The sequence below is a fragment of the Cyanistes caeruleus genome, chromosome 3, assembly GCF_971803275.1.
Source record: "Cyanistes caeruleus chromosome 3, bCyaCae1.hap1.1, whole genome shotgun sequence".
NCBI classification, from domain to species: Eukaryota; Metazoa; Chordata; class Aves; order Passeriformes; family Paridae; genus Cyanistes; species Cyanistes caeruleus.
Genome location: NC_141703.1, coordinates 78192206 through 78214233, shown reverse-complemented (window position 1 = coordinate 78214233; position 22028 = coordinate 78192206). Strand labels below are relative to the sequence as shown.

The 22028-nt window shown below is 42.0% G+C and overlaps 1 protein-coding gene and 1 long non-coding RNA gene across 2 annotated transcripts in view; one reads left to right on the top strand and one right to left on the bottom strand.

Annotated features, from left to right (window-relative positions):
* Positions 1 to 429: 429 nt before the first annotated feature.
* The window catches only part of HEPHL1 (hephaestin like 1), a 34273-nt gene continuing 12674 nt past the window's right edge, over positions 430 to 22028 (top strand). The window contains exons 1-11 of the mRNA XM_023920819.2: positions 430 to 599; positions 8956 to 9200; positions 9977 to 10189; positions 11952 to 12131; positions 13113 to 13367; positions 14411 to 14579; positions 15268 to 15404; positions 15571 to 15702; positions 18161 to 18372; positions 18785 to 18935; positions 20135 to 20347. Coding sequence (XP_023776587.1) covers positions 430 to 599; positions 8956 to 9200; positions 9977 to 10189; positions 11952 to 12131; positions 13113 to 13367; positions 14411 to 14579; positions 15268 to 15404; positions 15571 to 15702; positions 18161 to 18372; positions 18785 to 18935; positions 20135 to 20347 — 2077 coding nt within the window. The remainder of the gene's footprint in view (positions 600 to 8955; positions 9201 to 9976; positions 10190 to 11951; positions 12132 to 13112; positions 13368 to 14410; positions 14580 to 15267; positions 15405 to 15570; positions 15703 to 18160; positions 18373 to 18784; positions 18936 to 20134; positions 20348 to 22028) is intronic.
* Positions 18777 to 20168, bottom strand: LOC111924598 (uncharacterized). Its single transcript, XR_002861735.2, has 3 exons — positions 20007 to 20168; positions 18967 to 19151; positions 18777 to 18847 (listed from the first exon to the last, which is right to left on the bottom strand). It is a non-coding gene; the product is annotated as an uncharacterized LOC111924598 (long non-coding RNA).

Below are 22028 nucleotides of genomic sequence, written 5' to 3'. Positions count from 1 at the left end.
TTTTAGAAATCTCAGACATGATAAAGAAATTAAAATTAAAAAAAAATTAAAGGGTTTTTACAGAGATGTCAAAAACACTAACCCCTCCTCTGCCCTAATATGCCATATCACCTAGTCTTGAAAAAGGAGAACTAAGGAGCATCCAAACTTCTAAAAACCACCAACTGGCTCTAGCCTGGACAGGTAAGTGAGTAATTTACTCACTAACCAAAGGATTGGCAAAGGTTCTGCCATGACAGCAACCTTCTCCCTGCTCTGCATAGCTTGGCTCTCTACCTATCCCAGTCCTAACCTGCTGGAAAGGAGGAGCTTTGCGCTGTCCCTTCCTTATTTATAACTTGTTGAGAGCTGGGAGGGAGGGAGGGGTGAGCTCCTTGTGGTGCACCCTGCTGCTGCCTGCCCGTGCCAACCTCGCAGTCAGCACCACAAATGCCTCCCGCGCAGTGCGGCCGCTGCCTCCGCGCCCTGGGGTTCCTCTGGCTGTGGGCACTGGTGGAAGCAAAGACCAGAACTTACTATCTCGGGATCGTGGAAGAGAACTGGGACTATGCACCATCTGGGAAAAATCTGATCACAGGGCAAAGCCTCTTAGAGGACAAGTAAGTGACTGGGGGCTTTGGTAAGCTGGAGATGTACCAACAACTCCAAAACAAAATTGGTTAATGTGGTTGTTTTGCTGCAAATGTCTTAAGACATTCTTTGCTTTTGTTCTGATGATGTTGTCCTAGGTGGGAATTCAGCTTCAAGGCAAGAGTAGACTTTGATTGATTTCTCTTCCATTGTGGTTGATTAAGCAAAGTGATAGTGTGTATTTGAGGAGGGTGAACTGATACGGGTATGGGCTCAAAATCCCCAGCCTCTATTTCATGGAGATACAGGTATCCCTGGGACTTGGCATCAAAAAGCAAACTGCAACTTTGCTATAACCAAGCACACTCTTTGCAGTAAAACACAAAACCCTGTTTACTGGCATATTATGTCATTTTAAGTATTTTCCCTGATAAAATTCAGGGAACATCGTAAGCTATTATGAAATTCAGATGTGTATAGTAGCCACGAATGAGATACAAGTCTCTGTATCCATGGAATCTATACAACTGTGAGGACTTCCATTCTGGAAATGTGTTTAGATAAGTACTTAGATACACAACAGTGAATGGTCAGACAGAATTCCTGGTGATCTCTGAAACTGGGGAGCGTAGGTGAGCACTGTGATGAATCGTGCCTTGGCCAGTGAAAACAGGTGTCTGTTCTCGTGTCCTGGCTGTGTGTTCCTCCCACAGCAGGAGAGCTGGCCTGGATGTTGGATGGAGATGGCTCTGATCCCTGGTGCCTGTCTAAAGAATGATTTGGGTTGGAAGGGACCTTTAAAAGCCCTCTCGTTCTCCTCCCCTGCCATGTTCATCTTCCACTAGGTCAGGTTGCTCAGAGGCACGTCCAAGCTGAATTTGAATGCTTCCAGGGGTGGGGCATTTACCACCTCTCTGGGCAATGTGTGCTGGTGTTTTACTACCTTCATTCTTAAAAACATTTTTCTTACATCTGAATTGACCCTCTTTTTGTTTAAAACCATTGCTTCTTACACCATGGGGCTCAAATGGTGTGGGAATATTTTTAACCTTTCACTGGTATTTTTGACACACTAGAGGTATTTTGGGGATCCTTCCTCAGTGTCTAGGCTTGGGGTTGGAGTGGGAGCTGTAAGGGAGCAGGTCCTGGTCTCTGTACCAGGTCTGGAGGCTCACTGGGAGCTAGATGCTGCTAGATCCCAGAAACTAGAAATGGAAATATGCTTTCTGACTTCTCAGGAAATCCCAAGCAAGTCTGGACATGTCTCTAGTGGTCAGTAATTTCAGAATCACTCTCAGATGAATTTCATTAAAGAATCTGTTTTGTCACACTCTGGAGATGAGAAAGAGTTTTATATTTCAACACAAATTTATGCTTAAGCTTTTAATACCTAGAGGTCCCGGATGGCATCCAAGTCAATAGTTATTACCTTTACAGGTAAAATTAAGGGTAATAGTTTGTTCCCAGCCTGTGAAAACAAGCTTTGCTGGCAAAATTGTTCTTAATTTATATCAAATACCTGAATTTCTCACTCTCCTAGTCTTTATAGCAGAGGATAGCTTTCTGCACTCACTAAACTAGAAGATCTCTCGATATAGAGTAATTCTGCTTTAACTGAAGAGCAGCTACTTATAAATCCACTTCAAGGGAGATATACTCAATAGAGAGATACCACAGAGAGGTTGGAATCTGTTCTGTAAATTGTACTTTTGATGCTGTCTGCACTTTGTGCTCCTTGAACATCAAGCAGCACATTTAAGTCTGTGACATAAATGCATTTTTTTTTTTTTTTACTAAATGGCAACACAGGGATGAAAGATACCTTATGTCTTCAGTCATCACGGCATTGTAATAATTACAGAATGCTAATTACAAAAGGTTTACCCACAGAGGATTTTAATCTAGACTACACATTCAAAGCTGGGGAGATGTTTGCCATGAACACCCTACATGCAGAATAATTAAGTGATTTTTGTTATTTTACTCCATTTTTAAACCATATTGAGTTGAGCCAGGATAAAGTGCTGTATTCTGGAATAATAGTGCATAAGCACGTGGGTTAAACAGTGGACCAGAAATAACTATTTTGACTATTCAGCTCTTTAGGATAATCTCTAATGTAAATTTAAAGCAGTATAATAATGGGCTACTTTTCAGCTAATTAATTGGTTCCTAAGGATATAATAAAAAAGTAGTTCCATAAGCAAAGTTTAAGGATCAGTTTCCATGTAGGGACAGGAATGCCTTTTGAGCCAGCTCTGTTCTGCAAGCAGCAACGCTCAGGCTGGCTGAGCCAAGCACTTCTCACCTCGTGAAGCATCCTCACAGCACCCATCTGATGGGGCACTATCCCAGCTTTATTGAAAGCCAAGTGAAGATAAAGAGGCTGCAGACAAGCTGATTATCTTTAGAGGAATTTGTGCATACACAAAAAGGAATGTTCCCTTTGATTGCAACTAGCCCACAGAGATATAATCAAAACCACTTATTCTTCATGCTTAATGAAAATCCTGAATTAGCAAGTGTGCAGTGGAAAGTGTTACATTACCTAGATCAGATAGATTGAAGAGATGATTTTCAGTGTTGCTTGCCAAAGTAATAGTATCTTCCTTAACCTTTAGTTTTTAGTAGTAAAGAGGCTAAAGGAGGCTTTGGTAGCTGAAGCATGGAGCTGGAAACCAGGTGAGCTGATTCTGGCACCAGACATGACTTTGCTGCTCAGTTCCCACTGTGCTGGTGCTGAGTGAGCTGCCTCTGGAGTCAGGAATCCTAGTGCTGCATCAGAACCTGCCTGGGTGTCAGCAGAAAAGACTGCCTCTCATCAGAGCTGATTAGCCCAAATGAGCCCTGTCTTAGCAGAACTATTCTGCTTGGATGATAATTTTTATTATGCCTTGTCTTACTGCAATGCTCCAGAGACATCCTGCTGCTTGTACAGAAGAAGTATCTTGCTGGACATCAGTACTTTTAAAGTAAAAAGACTAATGAGGCTGTTCACCTCTGCCCTTTGTCTTGTGAAAGCTAAAGGCCCCAAGCTGTTCTACTAATTCTCATGATTTGGAGTGTTGTGAATAAAACCAAGACATTTCACTCTCTGTTCTCCCTTCAGAAATTAAATTTGCATTTTCTGGAGCACACAGGGCTTTGGAAATCACAGGTCCAGATTATGGCCACTGAGCATAGGTGAGCTGTGAAGGTGGTCAGCGTCCCTTCCCACCTGACATAACTGGTGGAAGAGCTGACATCGTTAAACCATGCTGGACTAGACACACAGGGTGCAAGGTCAGTGCACCTGATGTAGTGCACCTGTGCCAGTGCTGCTGGATGTGCTGCAGATCCCAGTGAGATTTTGTGAGTTAGGGCATGGGTATTGCTGCTGCAGGAGGGTGAGCTTGGATGTTTTCTGCTTTCTTTAATGGTCACGTGGAAAATGGTCTTTCAAGAGGAAAATATACTTAGGTGTTGTGGTTTGACATCAACTCTTTCCACACTGTAGCTCAACCCTTAGCTGATAATCCCTTGAAATTAACTTGATACTTTTTTATATGATGGATGCTTAAATCTTGCTCTGCTGGCGGTAGATGTTTGTAAGTTTTGCCTGATGTAGCAGCTCATCCCTTCTCTAGAGGCCACCAATCCTACATTTATCTGGGCCAAGTCTTGCACCCACCAACACTAACGGGTGTTTGTTGTTACCACAGCATCAAACACGGTTTGTGCAATTTGCCTGTGAGGAGATCCCACCCAGAGAAATGACGTGAAACTGTCGTCACAGGTGCTACACTAATGGCTGAGTCATTATGAGGCCAAATAACCCAGTTGCAACAGCAGACATGATCATTTTGGGAAGGGTCAACATCAAAAAGGTATTTGAGGTGAAATCCTGTCTCTAATGAAGCCTGAGAGGAGCTTTGTTACTGACTTCAGGGGCAAGTTTATTGTAGGAGGGAAGCCATCATACCACACCGGTGACATCTCAGAGCCTCATCTAAGATTTTATGGATTTTATTGACCTCTGTGGCTCATGTGGGTCAGAAAAAGCCCAAAAACATCCTTTGAGGGCTCTGCGTCTCTGTCTTTTGAGGACACTCAACTTTGTTGTTTGACGCTTTGTGGCCATCTAGAAAGGTGAGTTGGCACCACTGGTCCCCCTTCCCAGGCCATCCCTCAAGCACAGACACCATGCTGGGCATGGGAGTCATGGTTTCTTGGAGGGTTACCTTGAACAGGTTACCTGACTCAGGGGTTAAAATAATTGTGGCAGTCTGGAGCCCTGTCCTGGCACTGTCCTGGCTTACTTCAGCCACAGGAAAAATCAGAAATTTTGAGGAAATAAAAAGGTTAAAAACCCAAACACAGAGTATGTAAAGAGGGTGGAGAGTAAGGAAGGTTTCACCATCTACAGATTTTAGGGAATAAACCCATAAAGATGGTTGTTTAAATGGTTATGAGTGTAAAGTCTATGGGACTATAATGGAAACAATGACACTAAAAAAATTTTGCATTTGCATACATTTGCACCCAGGAGTGTACAATTGCTATAGGGAATGTTAACCACAAGAGAAGATTTGGGCTTCCACATCTAGTAGTTATTCTAAGTGCTATTTTTTGTTGCTCAGTGGTGATTACAGCAGCAAACAAACTCAGGAGGCTTTGAAATTGTGTCTGTGAGGATCTGTCTCCAGGCTACTGAAGAGCTGTTTGCTTGGCCATGCACAAGGTGTCTTCCCATTTCTTACTGCTCACAGTGCTCATGTAAGCACTTCTTGGAAAACATAACCATGTTGGGTTGTAGCCCTGAGATTAAAGGCAACATAAACACCATTAAAAATATGGCAAAACACTTCTGTGTGATAGAAGAAATGCGTGTAGAAATTACACTTCACACATGGATCTACCTGAAAATGACAGATTGTCTGCATGTCTAGTCTTGACTTGAAGTAGAATCTACATGACACTCTTGTTTTATTCTTTCTCTCTGTGGAAGATTTGTATTGGTTGTCATTGCAGGGAACTGGATGTCTATAATTATGCTTACACTTATTTTAAAGAACTAGAGTTAATTCCCTGTTAATAATTCTCTGTTCCACTCAAGCACATTTCCAGCTTTTTTTGGAGTGCTGAGAGGGGTCAAGCACCAAAATTAAATCAGACACAGAAAAGAAGGCAGGATTTGCATGGCTTTCTTAGTTGGAACATGGCTTTTTATGCCAATTTGCAAACCTGCTTATCTCTATATGTAACCTCAAGACTGGCCTGACTGCGGGAGATGAAGGAAGGAATTTAGGAAATTTGCATGGGTACTGCCCCAGAGGATGGTGAATTCCCTTTTAGTGTCGGAAGAAAGTCTGTCTGAGCATCGTGACTTTATGCACCTGAAGTGCAGGCTGACAACTGAGTTGGAGGTAAATAGTTAAAATTTAGAGGAGTAGCTCTTACATCTGCAAAAGATCAGAAAGATGGAAGAGGTTCAGACAGCAGCATCACAAAGCCGCCAGGAGGATGAACAGTTTGAAGTGAGCAGGAGAGTATGAGGAGGCAGGGAGAAGCTTTGTTTCCTTGTGACAAGAGAGGAATGACAGAGGGGAAACATTTTGGCATTAGGTGTGGATATTCCTTCTGCAAAAAGACTTTAAGCACTGTAATGTGAAGCACAGCAACACTTGTAAAGAGGCACGGAGCTACCACCTACTTGGGAAGGCTGAGGTGGGCCCTCAAAATCCTCCTGGGTGAAATAGGGTAGCCTGGGCACCTAGAATGGGACTCACAACAACCAGAGTTGTTTTCAACTCTGTCTGTTTCAGGTACTGAGGGCAACTGAAAGGATGTGCTGAAAATGCATCTCTGTACACGCAGAGCATCACCTTCACTGTGACTGGCTGCAGCTGATACCCATTGCACCCATTTGAATAGTCCTCCTTTCAGAAAGCTGCCACTAAAGGACTTATTTTTCTGACTTTTAGATGGCTTTAAGGAGGAGGCAAGCACAGATCCAGATATTATGGCACAGCTTTAGGCACTGAGACTTTCTCAGTGCCTAAGCCTAGAGGGTTTTCTCATGGTAATTTCTTGAACTTCGATAACTAACTGGATTTTAGGGTCACAATCTATGCACTTAAAGGACCTAGGCTCATGTGAAGCATTTGACAAAGCCTGACTAAGAAGTGCATTTTTCTGTGGTACAATTCTCCTTCAGAAGAGACAGTGTATCCCAGGGGTGTTATGAGAGAGTGTGCAATGTTTTCTGGACATAAAGACACTGTCATCATGGCAAAAGCAGAGTACCACTGCACCAAAATATTTGGTGACTGGTGAAATTGGCAAAAAAAAAATGATGAATAATATCTCCTGAAAATAGGGACTTTCTGAAAAAATCGATTTGATATTTTTCTAGAGAAGATTTCTTATAAACCATTTTAAAGAATCAATTCATAGTTCCAGTTAGGGCATAGCCATGTGAATACATTGCCATGAGGTAAGGAAGCATGTGCATTTACACTGCACTCCTACTGACACCACCTCCTACTCTGTGCTAAACACTCTGGTAGCAGCTCTTCCCCCAGGCAATAGGAGGTATCTTCTCCTTGGTGAATGTGAATTGCCAGGTCTTGCTATGTGCACAGACTACAGAACTGCTAATTGACTTAAAATTCAGATTTCATGACAACTCATTCCTTAACCCTGCTTTTGGGGCATATTTATCCAGCATGCATTATTCTGTGAAGAAGCAGAATGAGAAGCTTCTGTCCCTTCCCCCACCATCTTCTCCCACTGTTTCTGCCCCAGCAATGTCATTGGCAATGGTTTAATTGCTGCCAAAACTTGTGACTTCTCACAAAGCCCACATTTCAAATGAAAAAGTGTACTTTTTGGAGGCCTTTATAACTGGATCACTTCAGGGGTCTGTTTTAGGCAGTGATTGTGGAGGTGTAATGACCACAGGTGGGGGAGGCTGTGTTATGGTGTCACAGAAATCACAGAATCATAGAAAGGTTTGGGTAGAGGGAGAAGTAGATGTTGCAGTGAAAATCTTAAAGCAAATCATACCTTTCAACTTATGTGACATCCACCACTTGCTTGCACTTCACCAAAGAATCTAAACAAAATTGGTTAAGCAAGTGAACTGACCACTCAAAAACCTCACAATAAATATGAAATTGCTTTATTTCTGCCAGTGATACTTCAGGAAAATTTAGTTCAACTTTTTAATGAGTTTTTTAGGAAGCGTGAAAGTTCAAACAATCTTCAGGGGATGAAAAAGCTCATGGTCAATTATGGTGAAATTGGTCATAAAATCCCCTGCTTGCCGTGTAGTTGTGTTTAATTTCTGTCTTCATTGAGTGTTTAATTAGGGGTGAAGATTGCATATCATATTTACCAGCTGTAACATGAAGAGAATTAAAAAATGGATTTTATATCATCACAGATAGGATGAACATGGGTCATCAGTATGATGCTATAGTTAAAAGGGCAAAACTGATTCCCAGTTATGTAAGGAATATTGACTGGGAGCATCTCAGCCCTAGCTGAAATATTACCTGCCTATTGTCTGAGTTCTTGTGTTCAGACTGCAACTGAGATAGAGAAATATTTGCTTTCAAAAGAGGCCTTTGGATAAGATTTGTGGCATGAGGAATGTTAGTATGCTTGGTTTGTCCAGAAGGGTAGGAGGCAATTTAGTCAATTAATTAAAACTTATGCAAGTGTTTGCATAGAAAAGAAGTTTCTGATGGTATGTGGCTCCTTTGATCTGAGAGAGAACCAGTGATTGGAGTGGAACTGGATGATATTAGACTGCAAATGCAATTTAGACTTCGAAGGGAGCAGGTATTTAAAAGTTATAATATGTTAACCACTGACCATATGGTGGGTTCTTCATCACTCGAAGTTGCTATAAACATAGACTCTGGAATGTGAAAGTTATACATTTCATGCAAAACACATTTAATGCTGCTCTTCCAGGGAGCCGAGCTGGTTGATTAGAATCTCTCTTATTGGCTTTTGAAAAATCTTAATTTAGTTTTATTTTCTTTCTGAACAGTCATGCTTTCAGAGGTTAGATTCCAAACCTTCAAAAGAGTAAGAAAATTGAGCAGCTTGAGGCTTGAGTGGCTGGTCCTCAATGAAGGCTTGGAGCAACTGTGCTAAAGACTGGACCTGCAATTGGGATGGTTGTTACTGTACAGAAAGGGGCTTGGGCCCTGCTAGGCCTGTCCTGATGTACTCCTGAGCTTTAATTCCAACAGTTTGTGTCCCTAACAAAATAAAATAAAAATAAATAAAAGATAAATAGGGAACTATTTATCTGCACTGCAAGCACCAGTTAACTTGACCAGTTCTTAAGACAGGTTTACTGTCTCTCAAATTTCCCCTTCCCAACGCTAGGTTTGCAAGCGTGTATGCAACAAGAGGAGCCAACCGGATAGGACGCGTGTACAAAAAGGCCATTTTTAGGCAGTTCACAGATGACACTTACTCCCAGGAGATCCCCAAAGCAGCATGGCTGGGGTTCCTTGGCCCAGTCCTGAAGGCAGAAGAAGAGGATGTCTTTGTCATCCATCTGAAAAACTTTGCTTCCCGCCCATACTCTGTGCACCCGCATGGGGTCTTCTATGACAAGGACTCTGAAGGTAAAATCTGGCTTGGCTTTTCCTCTCTTTTTCCCTGGAGAAACTAATATCATGGCTACAAGTCTGTCCAAGTATTTATTGCTATTGACATCAGAGGACTTTAGATCACCCTCTCATAAACTCATCAGTAATTGCAGCTGATGACTAAAACCAGGAACAACCTCATCTCAAAACTTTTTGCTTCGAACTTTCAACACCTGGGATAAATCCAGTACTGAAACAGGTTAGATGGGTCTTTTTACCTGAATTATTTTTCTGATTCATAAGTCATCAAAACATCTTCCCTTCTTCCTTCTACCTCTATTCTATTTGAATAGATGGAGTTCTTGCAACTAAATGTTTTCCTCTCTTTTGGCTCATAACAGACATGATCTAATTTTCAGAATCTCAGACCTATACATGTGTATTTTTGTTAGAGGATTGTGTGGATGTGCCTACAGTCACTCTTCTCATCAGTTTTCTGTGATAAAATACACACTATTAGATGACAAAATTCCAGATGACTGATAAGAGTGAAGAGACTAGGAAAAAATTAGAGCCTCTTAATGCATTTTTAAAGCTTTATCTACCAATGAAAAATGTATTTTAACTCCCATTATATCTGTGGTCAGATTGACAGAAATTCTGAGTTTTTTTATAATTTCTCAGTGATTCTGCATTTGTGAGTACTGTTATTATTTTGTAAATACAAGGTAAAACAGAATAAATTACACATTCATTTAACAAAAACAACTAAGGGGTGGCTAAATTCTTCCTTTTTCCTTTCTATGTATTAGGAGCACTTTATCCTGATGGAACTGGCGGTAAAAGCAAAGAGGACGACTTTGTTGTTCCCGGTGGAAATTACACATACACATGGCCAGTAAGGAAAGATTATTCCCCAACTTTGGCAGACTCAAACTGCTTGACTTGGATTTACCATTCTCACATTGACACACCAAGAGATATTGCATCTGGTTTAATTGGGCCTCTGCTGGTGTGTAAAAAAGGTACTGAGCTAGAAACACTGATAGAGCAAGCCCCTCTGCCAAGCTTGGCATCTTAACAGTCATTTTTGCTTACAGGTTTAAACATGATGGTCTAGAGTCTATCCCTACATAGCCCATAAAAAGGGGCAAGGAATAGATGGGCCATTCCAGGAGCATCCCAGGGTAGGTATTGTAGCTCTGGGACAACCCCCTTCCTGCTCCCCTCTAGATTTGCCTCGGCTGGTGGAGGGACTGCAGCATGCTCCGTGACTGTCCCGTCGTGGCCAAGACCAAAAATAAGTGTTCCCAAACTGGGGAGGTTTCAGGATGAACAGAGGACCTATTGATCAGAAAATCAAATTAGAGCTGGGTGGGTGAATTTAGCATTAGCATTTAAATATTTGAAAGCCCAATTTTGTAATTTTTTCTGCATTGAGCGTATGTATTCATTTTTGTTTACAAGTTATATCTCACAGCCGTATGGGGATGTGCCCTGAACAGCCTGTCCTGTGTGTTTTATAGCCTGCCAATGTTGTGCTGGAGCCATCATGAACCAGCCCTCTCCTCTTTATCAGCTGAGTCATTGCCGCCTCTCCCCCTGGGCACATGTAACTCTGCCACCTCTTTTCAGCAACTCACAGAGTACAAAATCAGCCCTGATTTCATATACACTACTTCTAAGTGAAGTAGGTTCTATATATGAAGAAGAGAAAGACTTTAATGTGGAAAAGACAGGCCTGGTTTCCAGCTTAATTTGCACAATTGAAATGTCTCAGATTACATGCTCCTTGAGAGCCTTTGAAATCCACAAAACTGGACATGTGGCAGTGAGCTGATAACTACAAGACAACACATGAAGCTGGAAGACAGCATATTCCAAACAATCCTAGCCTGAAAGGCCAGATTATCTGCATGTTTGGCCTTGAATTCATGAAGGTGGATATCTACATGATGTTACTGCTCCAGTCCTCCAGCCGCTGGTAGTGGGCACAGGACTGAGAGCAAGGCTCTGAGCTTCCTCCTGTAGAAGGCAGAGGAAGTGAAGGTTTTCATGGGATTAGAGACAGACTGTTTGGAATGAAGTCTACACCTGCCAGTGGATAATAACAGACCACTCAGTATCACCAGTCCTTCAGTCTCAGCTCCCCAAATAGATACTGGGATAAAGATATTGAACTTGGCTGGAATAAACTGTTCATCCTGCCTTCAGCCTTTTTAAATTTAAGTATCTAGCCCTAGATAACTCTCATGGATTCCTTGTCAGTCTGTGTAGAGTGAGCCACATTTAGAGGGCCACTCTGGGGCTATGGTTCAGCGTTCACTTCAGTGCAGCAGAAATGCAGGCTACCACTCATCACTCCTTAATTCCTTAAAAACACTAGACACTGGTTTCTGGATAAATCCAGCTCATGACCTGCTCACTGTGCAGGAACACAGGTGCTAACTAACACTAAGGGACGGGGTTGGGCAATGGGCCAGAGAGTGGGGAAATGGTACAACCAATATTGTCAGGTGGTTGTGCTCATGTCAGACCAAAATGGTACTGAAATAACAGTTTGATTTAGCTTAGCTTTAGTCTTCTGGAGTCACTCATCTGTTCAAAGTCTGTTGGAGAGGGGTCAAAATGCCTTTAGAAGGGCAAAATTAGGTGAAATTCATCCTGCCCTGCAGACTGTGGGCAAAGAACTCTATTTCCTCAAGTGTGCCAAGGACTTACTGTAATTTTTAAATTCAATCCAGTCCCAGGCTTTTTTTATCACTTTCCTTTTCGTTTGCAATTTAGGAACTGCAGATGAGACCACAATAGAAGGGACTGGTGCTGCTAATGCTTTTGCCCTGATGTTTAGCATTGTAGATGAAAACTTCAGCTGGTACCTCGATGAGAATATAAACATCTTCTGCTTAGAACCAGACACAGTTGACAAAGAGGATGAAGGTTTCCAGACCAGCAACCGAATGCATGGTGAGAAGGACTTTTGAGTAAATGGTGATCTACAGGAGTGACCAGGCTCCTTTCAGTTCAGTAGGACTTTCTGTCTCCTGTGATGTCTCTCCTTTATCTGTGTCAGCAAGGAATGGGTTAGAATGCTGAAGTATTGTGTTGATAAAAACCTCTCCCTAAAAACAGCATGACACTTGCAGAAAGGAGATTTGGATTTCATGCCCAACACTGACTTTTGTTTAGCATTTTATCTTATGCAATGGATTTAAGCTGTTGGGTTTTTTTTTGCCCAGCTGTGAAAAGAGAAAAGAAAGCTGCAGAGCAATTTGAGATGTGTGTATTGAAAGAATTCTCAAAAAGCCTATGGATGGTGGGCTGGCTGGTACAACCACTCCGGCCTTTCAGAGATATATTGGCAATGGCACTTTGTGTTATTTGGACATTTGACGTAAGAAGTTAATTCTAGATATTTCTGTATATTTTCTTTGTTCCAGGGAGCCTAGGAAATAAAATATTTTGCAAAATATGAGTCTCATTCTCCAAGCATCCTGATAATTATCAGATGTGGAAGCTGAGGAAGACAAAGCCGATTTCACTGATTTGGCTGATATAATTTTCATACCTAAATTGCTTGAGTCTGGCATATAATGGTATATTTATGACCTAGGACAAGAGAAAATAGATTTCAGCCATAATAAATAGCTGCAGAACAAGTTAACTCTATTATCAGGCCTTTTTGGTGATGACTTGGCCTTTGCAACATCTTGATATTATCTAGGATGTTTTTCACAGACACAGACAGAGAATTTGGGACATTTGATCATCCAGAGCAGTAATTCATATGTTCAAAATGTTACTCTGCATCATGAAGCCTGTAAGGGCCTTATTCAGTGTGTGCATTCAGGCAGTTTCTTTGCTGGGCCAGGAAAGGATCACCCTTAGAAATGGGACCAGAGGCGCTTTTCTTTCACCTCTCATAAAGTCTCATACTTTTGTTTTTAGCTATTAACGGTTATATATACGGCAATCTCCCCGGCTTGGAGATGTGTGCTGACACCTCCATGTCCTGGCACTTGTTTGGCATGGGAAGCGAGATAGATATCCACGCTGCTTATTTCTACGGCCACACGTTCACTAGCAGAGACCAGAGAGCGGATGTCATCGGTCTCTTCCCTGCCACGTTCATCACGGCCGAGATGACTCCTGGCAGCCCCGGGAGGTGGCTGATAACGTGCCAGGTCAACGAGCACTTACGAGGTACGCTGCTGCAGATCTCCCTCATCAGCCTCTGTTATGTTTGGAAGAGAAAACTGGGGGATGTTTCCAGGGAAAACAGGATTTGACACTTTTTTTGGTGATCTTGGGACAATTTGCAACTGTTTCACCAGATAAACATCATGATTATGAGTTTAGTCACCAGAAATGACACGTGTTGGGCCAAATCTTCAGCTAGCATGAATGACTTGGCCATGTAACTCATGTGAGGAAGACTTGCTAGACTCAGCACTGTCATCATAATTCCTAGGTAAACCCAAGATTTTGATGAGCAATGAGAGGAGCTTTCAACACCAATTTTTCAGCACATTTTTTTTTGTTGTAGATAAGTACTTACACATAAAAAAAAATCATGAACACTTCATAGCTTTTTGCTTTATGGAAATGAGGAAAAACTTGGCAGAGTTTTCAGAAACCATTATGTGAAGAAATTTGATGGTGATGTTATGGTACTGGTGATGTTATGGTGATGTTATGATACTTGTGTGGTGCAAGATCCCAAAAGCATGTATCGTAAATTAGGTGTCATGGCAGGCAATGTGTAATTATCATAGCAGAGATGAGTTGGGAGAATTTTTACACATAGATTCTGGTGGGATTTGCATCAGGCAAAACAGACTGGATTCTGGCAAGCAACAAATTCCTTCAGCAGAAATAACCAGTCAGGATTTCAGTGGAAGTCAGGGGGAGATGATGCTATTTTGCAGATATCTGGAGATACTCTGACCTCCAAAATCATTCTACCATCCTTATGCAGATTAAGAAACTGGGTAAATAAGTCCACTAAAGAGTGTCATTGATGCCGGTGGGTTTCACCTGTTGCATAAAGTGTACCACCTTGTAAAGAAAGGGTGTTGGTATCTGGCCCATTGTAAGCAGAAAATGTATTTTAACATAGAAATTTACTGTAGTAATTGTTTCCAACCCATGTAGCTCCCAGAGAGTTTTGAATGTGCATTTGTACCCATGAGATTGCTGACCATGCAGCTGGTCAGGGACTGTCTCCAGACTCTTTCTCCTCCCAGGTGGCATGGAGGCACTATATGATGTTCAGATCTGCCAAAAAAACCTGTCTCACTCTTCACCAATCAGCCATAAGAGAAGATATTACATCGCTGCTGAAGAAGTGGTCTGGAATTATGGACCTGACGGTTATGATAAATTCACTGGGCAGGGTTTGAACGCCACTGGCAGGTAAGGTTTCTTGTCAACTCCCATTGTGCTTGAATTTCAGGAGTCTGTGTGACACTGCCCCAGTGATTCACATGGGCTAGGTCCTGCACTGTCATTAATTTTAATTGAAAGGAGCAGGGAGGAATGGATTTAAACAGCCATGTCAGGAAGCTAGATGCATTAGTGCGACGCTTCAAGGTGCCTTCTGGAAGCACTTACCTTACTCCATTAAATCCATGGGGAGAGTGAGGCGTGCCAAGTTCAACACAGTTAATGATCCTTCTTTGAGACTCTTCATGCAGCTTTCACACTTACAATCAGTGCAGTTCAGAGGTGCCACAACAGCAGAATTTCCCCCCATGATATTACTGGTGGAGACAAATTGCATTATAGTGTCTCTCAGAAAAGGCAGCAAGGATTAGACACACATTGTGCACAGTTCTTGCCCTGAGGTAAGTTGATACAGATATCTCCCTAAATAAATCAGGATTAAACATATTAAACATAAAATTCTAATGTACAATGAATTCTCATTTGTTGGCTAATTTAAACCAATAATATCTTTCTTGTTGTGCTAGAAAAATGTATACAGATTAGTAACTTTGGGGGGGGGTCATTTCTCCTGTGCCTGGAGTAATAACTTTATCTGAAATGAAGGTTCTGCTTGAACCTTCTATTATTTAACCAGTCCGATTTGCTAATTCCACAGCGAATCTGCAACATATTTCACACAAGGGACTGACAGAATAGGAGGGCAATACTGGAAAGTTCGCTATGTGGGATATACTGACGCAACGTTCAGTAAGAAGACTTGGTCAGAGGACATGAAGCACCTGGGAATACTTGGTACAGTGAATATTTTCCCCTCCTGTCATTACATCAGGTTTGAATGTAGAACCATCTGTGGAATGTAGGACTGAGAGGGGAATTTAGCGCACGCAGCTCTCTCTTCTTTTGGTGTAAGTATGTTTGAGAGCAGTCCTTCTCATGTGTCCTTCCTCTGTGTTTTAAGGCCCTGTTATAAAAGCTGAAGTGGGAGATACTGTGCTGGTTACTTTTGCCAACAAAGCCAGAAGAAGCTATAGCATCATGGCCCATGGTGTAAGCTTCAGCAAGCTGTCGGAAGGCGCTCCCTACTTAGATGGTAAGTTTTGGCTGCACTACTGTATTGTCACATCCACGATACTTGAGTCCAAAAATCTACTGCTGAGCTCTGCAGCTTTGCCCTTTTGTGGATGCTAAGGCACAGAAAGGATGATTTGATTAGTTTGTATCTACGTTTCATGTCACAATCAATGGGACTCCTCAGTCTGCAAACGTGATGGTTCTTCTCCTTGGATATGTGCCAGACAAGGTATCTCAAACTAGCTGAGGTCTGTGTTGAACAAATGTCACGAGCACAATTCAATTTCTATGAGTTCTAATCTAATATTACACCATTGCAGGGAGTGTATCTCCTCTGGACACACTCCAGAGTTATGACTCTTAGGATCTGGCATGATGACCCTGCTGAGTCTTTGGCTGTATCTGTACACATGGTCTCAGCTGCATCACTCCCAATTCTCTAATCCAGGCTGGGCATTGCCCTTACTTTACTGTCAGGTCAGTTTCAAAGGCAGTTTTTATCTGATTGCCTTGGAACATGAAACAGTGATAATCCTTATTAATTCTCATAAATACATAAATGCTGAAATGGACCATTTATGAAATTCTTCCTCTCATTTCATGCAAGAACAACATCTTATCATCTAAGTTTAATGTTAAATATCATGTTGAATTGGTAGGCACCTTTTACAGTCAGTGACAAGACAACCCTCTGGAGATGTAATTCTGTCTCCACAAACCACAAAAGTCTAGAGTTTGAGTTAGGGACTAAACTTGAGATGGCCCAATTGCAGTGAGATGAATCTCATTCATAACATCTACAGAGATAATGCTGTGGTCTCCAAAAAGGTTTTTGCTGCATTTTCAGCCCTGAAAAGAAATGTAGTTTTCTTGTTGCCTAAACTGTTTTATTTCCACTACAACACATCAAAAGAAACTCATGGGATATAATTCCTCTTTTGAAAATTGTGCTGAGAGAGAATTAGGTCAATATGTGAAACTCATCATACAATAAAATCAATGCAAAAGGCTTTATTAAATTGTTGTCTCTTGTTGCTGACCTTGCAACTCAACAAATTCGCCAGGAGGCAGAACACAAAAAAACAGCTTGCTTGAGCTCAGCCTCGAAGTTATCTGCACATATCCTAATGCCACCCATGTCAGAGATAGTTCTCCAATGGAAGTGCAGCTTCCTGCTTGCAGAGCTGTTGTGCTTTCATTTAACAGACCCTGGTAATAGTGCCCTTCAGCACTGCACCCTTTAGTGTGTAGCAAAATCAACCCAAAACCCACAATTCAGCAGCCATGTGAGCTAGCACATCTCTGGGTCTTTGGAGAGAAACCTGACTCCAGATCCATCAATAATCTTTCTGCCCCTTCTTCTCTCCTTTTAATTCCTGTGCCATGGATTTCTATTTCATCTATCTACAAGTGCATACATCCAGAAATCCTGTGGGTATGCATTCAGAGGCTGTAGGTTTATGCTGAGGGTAAATAATTTTTCAGAGGTTGTGGACTGTTTAAGTGCAGCTTACTCATGTGAAAATACTTTAAATAAAAATACTTAAATCTAGAGATGTCTGCAGATATATGTTTTTTTCTGTGCTCTCAAGAAATACCCTTGAATGTTGCATTTGACACTTGTCAGTCTCAGGGGGCTTTTGACTTCAAAGTCAAGGTTTGCCTCATTGAGGACTGTTGCAGGATGAATCCAGTAGTATTGGATACTCCACTTTCTATTGCAGTTTACAGCAAATAGCTGTGCTGAGATGTAATACAGCTATTTGCACTTGTGTCTAAGCTTCTAAGATTTCCTTGGAGTACTAGAGACTGACTGTGCTGGGAAAATATAGACAGTGGATGCTTAAGTGTCAAAGAAAATCTAAATCCACCCTTTGAATGGCAGGAGACAATGGCCCAAATCCTTTAAAAGTAGTCTCCAACAAAGAACAATATCATCCACTCTCTGGAGATGCTGACAAAGGCTCCTGTGCATCGCTACAAAATAAAAAAGAAACAATTACCAGGATCAGATTTGTTTTGAATTTCTAAAGAGCCACAGCTCCAGCTCCACTCACTAATGTAATTGATGTGTTGGCACTTAATGAGAAGCAGAGTCTGAGTTTGTGCCACAGATAAATTCCATGATAGGGCAGGTAAGCTACAAACATTAGAGAAAGCCATTTAAGCACCAGGATGAGCTCTGCATGTCTTGTCTGACTGAACCCAGATAATCCAATGTAGCATTGGAAGGTGTCTGAGTGGAGCAGCTCAACTTGTTCCGTGGGGAATGGGCTTGGCTGTCCTCATGGCACGGGACTCAGGTGAGACATTCCCATGGCATAACTGCCCAAGCTACTGGATGGAGCTCGAGCTGTGGTGGGAAGAGGGAGCTTCTCCACAGAAATCAGTGGCTATGCCTGACTTCTATCCAACTCTTGTAGCCAGAAGACAAAGCTTTCCTGTAATCTTGGTGCATCTCAATTTTCTCTCTACAGGCTACCTGAAGCCAGGAGCCCATGTCAAGCCAGGTGAAACCTTCACGTACAAATGGAGGGTGCCTGAAAACGGAGGTCCAACAGAGAGTGACCCCCCGTGCCTGACCTACCTGTACTATTCAGCCACCGATGCTGTCAAGGACACCAACTCTGGCCTCGTGGGACCTTTGCTGGTCTGTCGGAAGAACACCCTGAATCACGACGGGACACAGGTGCCCAGCGTGAATATCTGCCTGTCCCTAAGAGCAGGGTGGTGCACTGGGAGTCCCCACACAGGCAATTTGCCCAGTTCCCAGCTCAGTTTACAGAGGTTAAATAAATGCCACTCCTTGGGGTAAAAGCTGATCTAAGGGAATGGTTAAGAAGACAAAATCATCATTTCCTAATATCCTGGCTCTTCCTTAGCTTTTCTGTCTTTTCCACGTTAATAATAGCTTTTCACACCACATAATGGACACTTTATTTATCCTTCTGGCTGATGGAAAGGTGCCGATTACAGTCTCTATGCAGACTTGGTAAGAATGTGGCTTCAGGGAAAAGAAAGCTTTGTTATAAAAACCTATTCATTTTTATTGAATAGACTTTTTTTTTTTTTTAATGTCTTGTTTTCCTTCTTGTCTACAGAAAGGAATAGACAGAGAATTTTACCTCCTCTTTTCAATTTTTGATGAGAATGACAGCTGGTATCTGAAAAAGAATATTGAAGCATTTACTGGAGACCCTTCAAAAGTAGATGAAAATGATGCTGATTTCATGGAATCCAACAAAATGCATGGTATAAAATATCTAATATCTATTAATGATACCTTTTATTCAGTCATGTTAGGAAGATAAGTTGGCAGGTTTTATCATCCTTCAGATCCCTCTGCACTGCACTGGAGAGTGAGATGTAAAGCTGTCAGTCAGCTTATGGCCAGCTCCTGGTGCCCTTGGAGTACACGTTAAAACCCCAGTCACTGTGGCAATGAATGCATCCATCTACCAACTACATCTGGAAAAAGGGAACAGAGCATTGGTTTTAGATACAATACTTAGTTCTATAAAAGGGCACAGTGCCAGAGATAGGCATCAGCTGCAGAAGAAGTCAATGTTCACTAGTGTTTTAAATTTCACTGCTACCCTTGGCACTGACTCAGTCAGTAAAGTCTACCTACCCTGCTCTGCCACCTCCCACTAGGGCAGTGACCACCTCTGGAGGAGGAGACGTAAAGACTAGGGGAATGGCCAAAAATATTGTACAACATCATTTCTGGATGCAAGTATCTGACTTCAGCATGGATCTCCTCCAAGGTATCCCTGGGATTACAGACTTGAGCAAATAACATAACCTATCTTTGCTTTAGATATATATTGTTAGAGAGCTCTGAGGCTTTCTGGACTTATTTTATTCTTCTGCTATGAAATGGATCTCAAACTGAAGTTTTGATCTTTTATGTTATTTTTCACGTCATCTTTCACACATTGATCACAGAGAAAATTTGAGGATTAAGAAGTTTAGCCTCATAATACCCTTGTAAAAGAAAGATACACATTTAGGAAGTAAAGGTGGAAATCAGAGGTCAAAATCACATTAAAAAAGCTCCACCAGAACTGAATTTGTAACTCAGACTCGTTATGGCCCCCTCCATAGCTTTAATGACCTGGTTGTCTACACTTCAGGCTGAAAGGAGGTACCAAATTTCTACACTTGGCTGGTGTCTGGGAGGTACAATGAGGAGCTCGGAGGAGGAGTGCTACATCACTGCAAAAGGCTATTACAAGATTTTACAGGCTGAAACCAAAGAGTAGAAGTTCTGAGTTCATAGGAATAGCACTTAGATGTTAATTTGGTGTCCTCCAATGCTACCTTTGCTTCACAAAATGCCCCTTTAGTGACTTGCTGAGTCGTGAGTCTCTGGCCAGGTAGATGGCAGGAGGCTCTGTGATGCATTTCTGTGGACCTGCCGCTAACCAGGATTTTTCCTTCTCTTCCAGCTGTCAACGGCTACCTGTATGGCAATCTGCCAGGCCTGACCATGTGCAAGAATGACAAGGTCTCCTGGCACCTCATTGGGCTGGGCAGTCACTATGACATGCATGGGGTTCATTTTCAAGGAAACACCATTGACTTGAGAGGGACAACACGGGATGGGCTGGCCTTGTTTCCTCATTTATCAGGGACAGCACTAATGCAGCCAGACCGTGTGGGTATGTACATGAAGTGATTCTGGTTTTGTGGCACTTGCAGGCACCAGTCAGCCAAAATAACAGACAGTGAGATGCTCTGCCCTGCACAAGGAGGCTGAAGGCATGGAGAGAGACCTTGGGGACTCAGCGTAGCTGAGAATTCAGGCTGGATTACTTTTCTGGGAAGGTGTATAAATCAAATATGCATACTCACCATTGAGCAGAGGCTTTAATGACCCGGGGATGGGCAGAGCAGCAGGCAGAGAGATAGGTAATAGGTTGCTCACAGAATTTTATAATTCTCCAAACAGTCTTTTCTAGAGAAGCAAATTCACTGCCATGTGGATAGTCAGCATCATTGAAGGTATTTTAGGACTTCAACAAAAGCTTTTCAGTAATAGTCAGTCTTTAGGAGTTTCTTCAGAAGCTTATACATTAAAGGTACTTTTAAATGTCATGGGTAATCCAGTGATTCATACTTCAAACTAGGAGAGTATGAGTTGTTTTCTGGAGACACCAAATAATCTTCATAATATAGAATACAATGTTACTTTACATTGGTGCAACTCTGTTTAAGTTAATAGAGTCATCAGGGTTGTACAAGGCTATGCTAAGGGCCATCCATGCCAGGGAACCTGATAGAAATGTATATTGGAGTTGTGTATGTGCCAGGTTAGACCTCTTTAGCAGATGCCTGTAAGACAACTGAAATTTTTCTTACACAAATCCCAAAGATTTCATTCATCTGGCAGGAAAGTGCACTGTAGGACTCACACAAAACAATTATTCGAAGAGATTGTCAATTTTTGGCTAACCTTCTATTGGCAATAAGGGAAATTGAGAATGAATTACCGGATCTTTATAATCACCAATGCATGTGATTTTTTTTTTTTTTTTTTTAGTTGCATGTTATTTTATGTTTTTCATCACTTTTGCCTCTGAAGCACAGGAAATGGACTGAGATCTAGTCTGGACAGATGCTTCTAATTTTGGTTCTATCACTGACTCACATACAAAGCAGCTGTGAAAGTGCTTTCCTCCTTCACTCAGTGTGAGCAGGTGGAGCTGTACAGGACAACATCACGGTCAACTTCTGCTTGAGTAAATGGGGAGAAGAGAAGGAGACTATAAATATTAAAATCTGCCCATTAACATGCCAAAATGTGCTCCCACAATCACTGCTGTCTTTGACCACTAGAGCTACCAAGAAAAAAACCAAAATGGCCCATGGTGGTTTGGCCTTTCATGAAGGCAATGCAAAGTGTCAGAAAGTTACACGTTACATTAACTGTGCATATAGATAAATGGTTATAATCAGGCATTCCTGTACAGTGGGTCTGTGTCTTCATTGCAGAGTCCTTCATTAGCCTGAGTACACCAGACAAACTGCAGGGGCTCAGTGGAGAGTATCTTGCACTGAATGCTGATACAGTGCCTCTGTGCTCAGGGACAAGGAACCAGCATCTCTGAAACACACCCCTTGTTTCTCCATGCCTTTACTGAGTTTTGCAATGAATGCTTCCTCCTACATCTTCTTGTGTTCCTCATGGGCATGTCTGCAGCATGGGCTCTCTGGCAAGCTTATTCCTGCTGCCAGACAGCTAAGTGCTTTTCAGAGTTTCCTTGGCCAAGCTAATCTAACTCACAGTTAGAAGTAATTTATTGTGATTTTTGAGCAAAGATAGAGCAGGCTAGTTTTTCC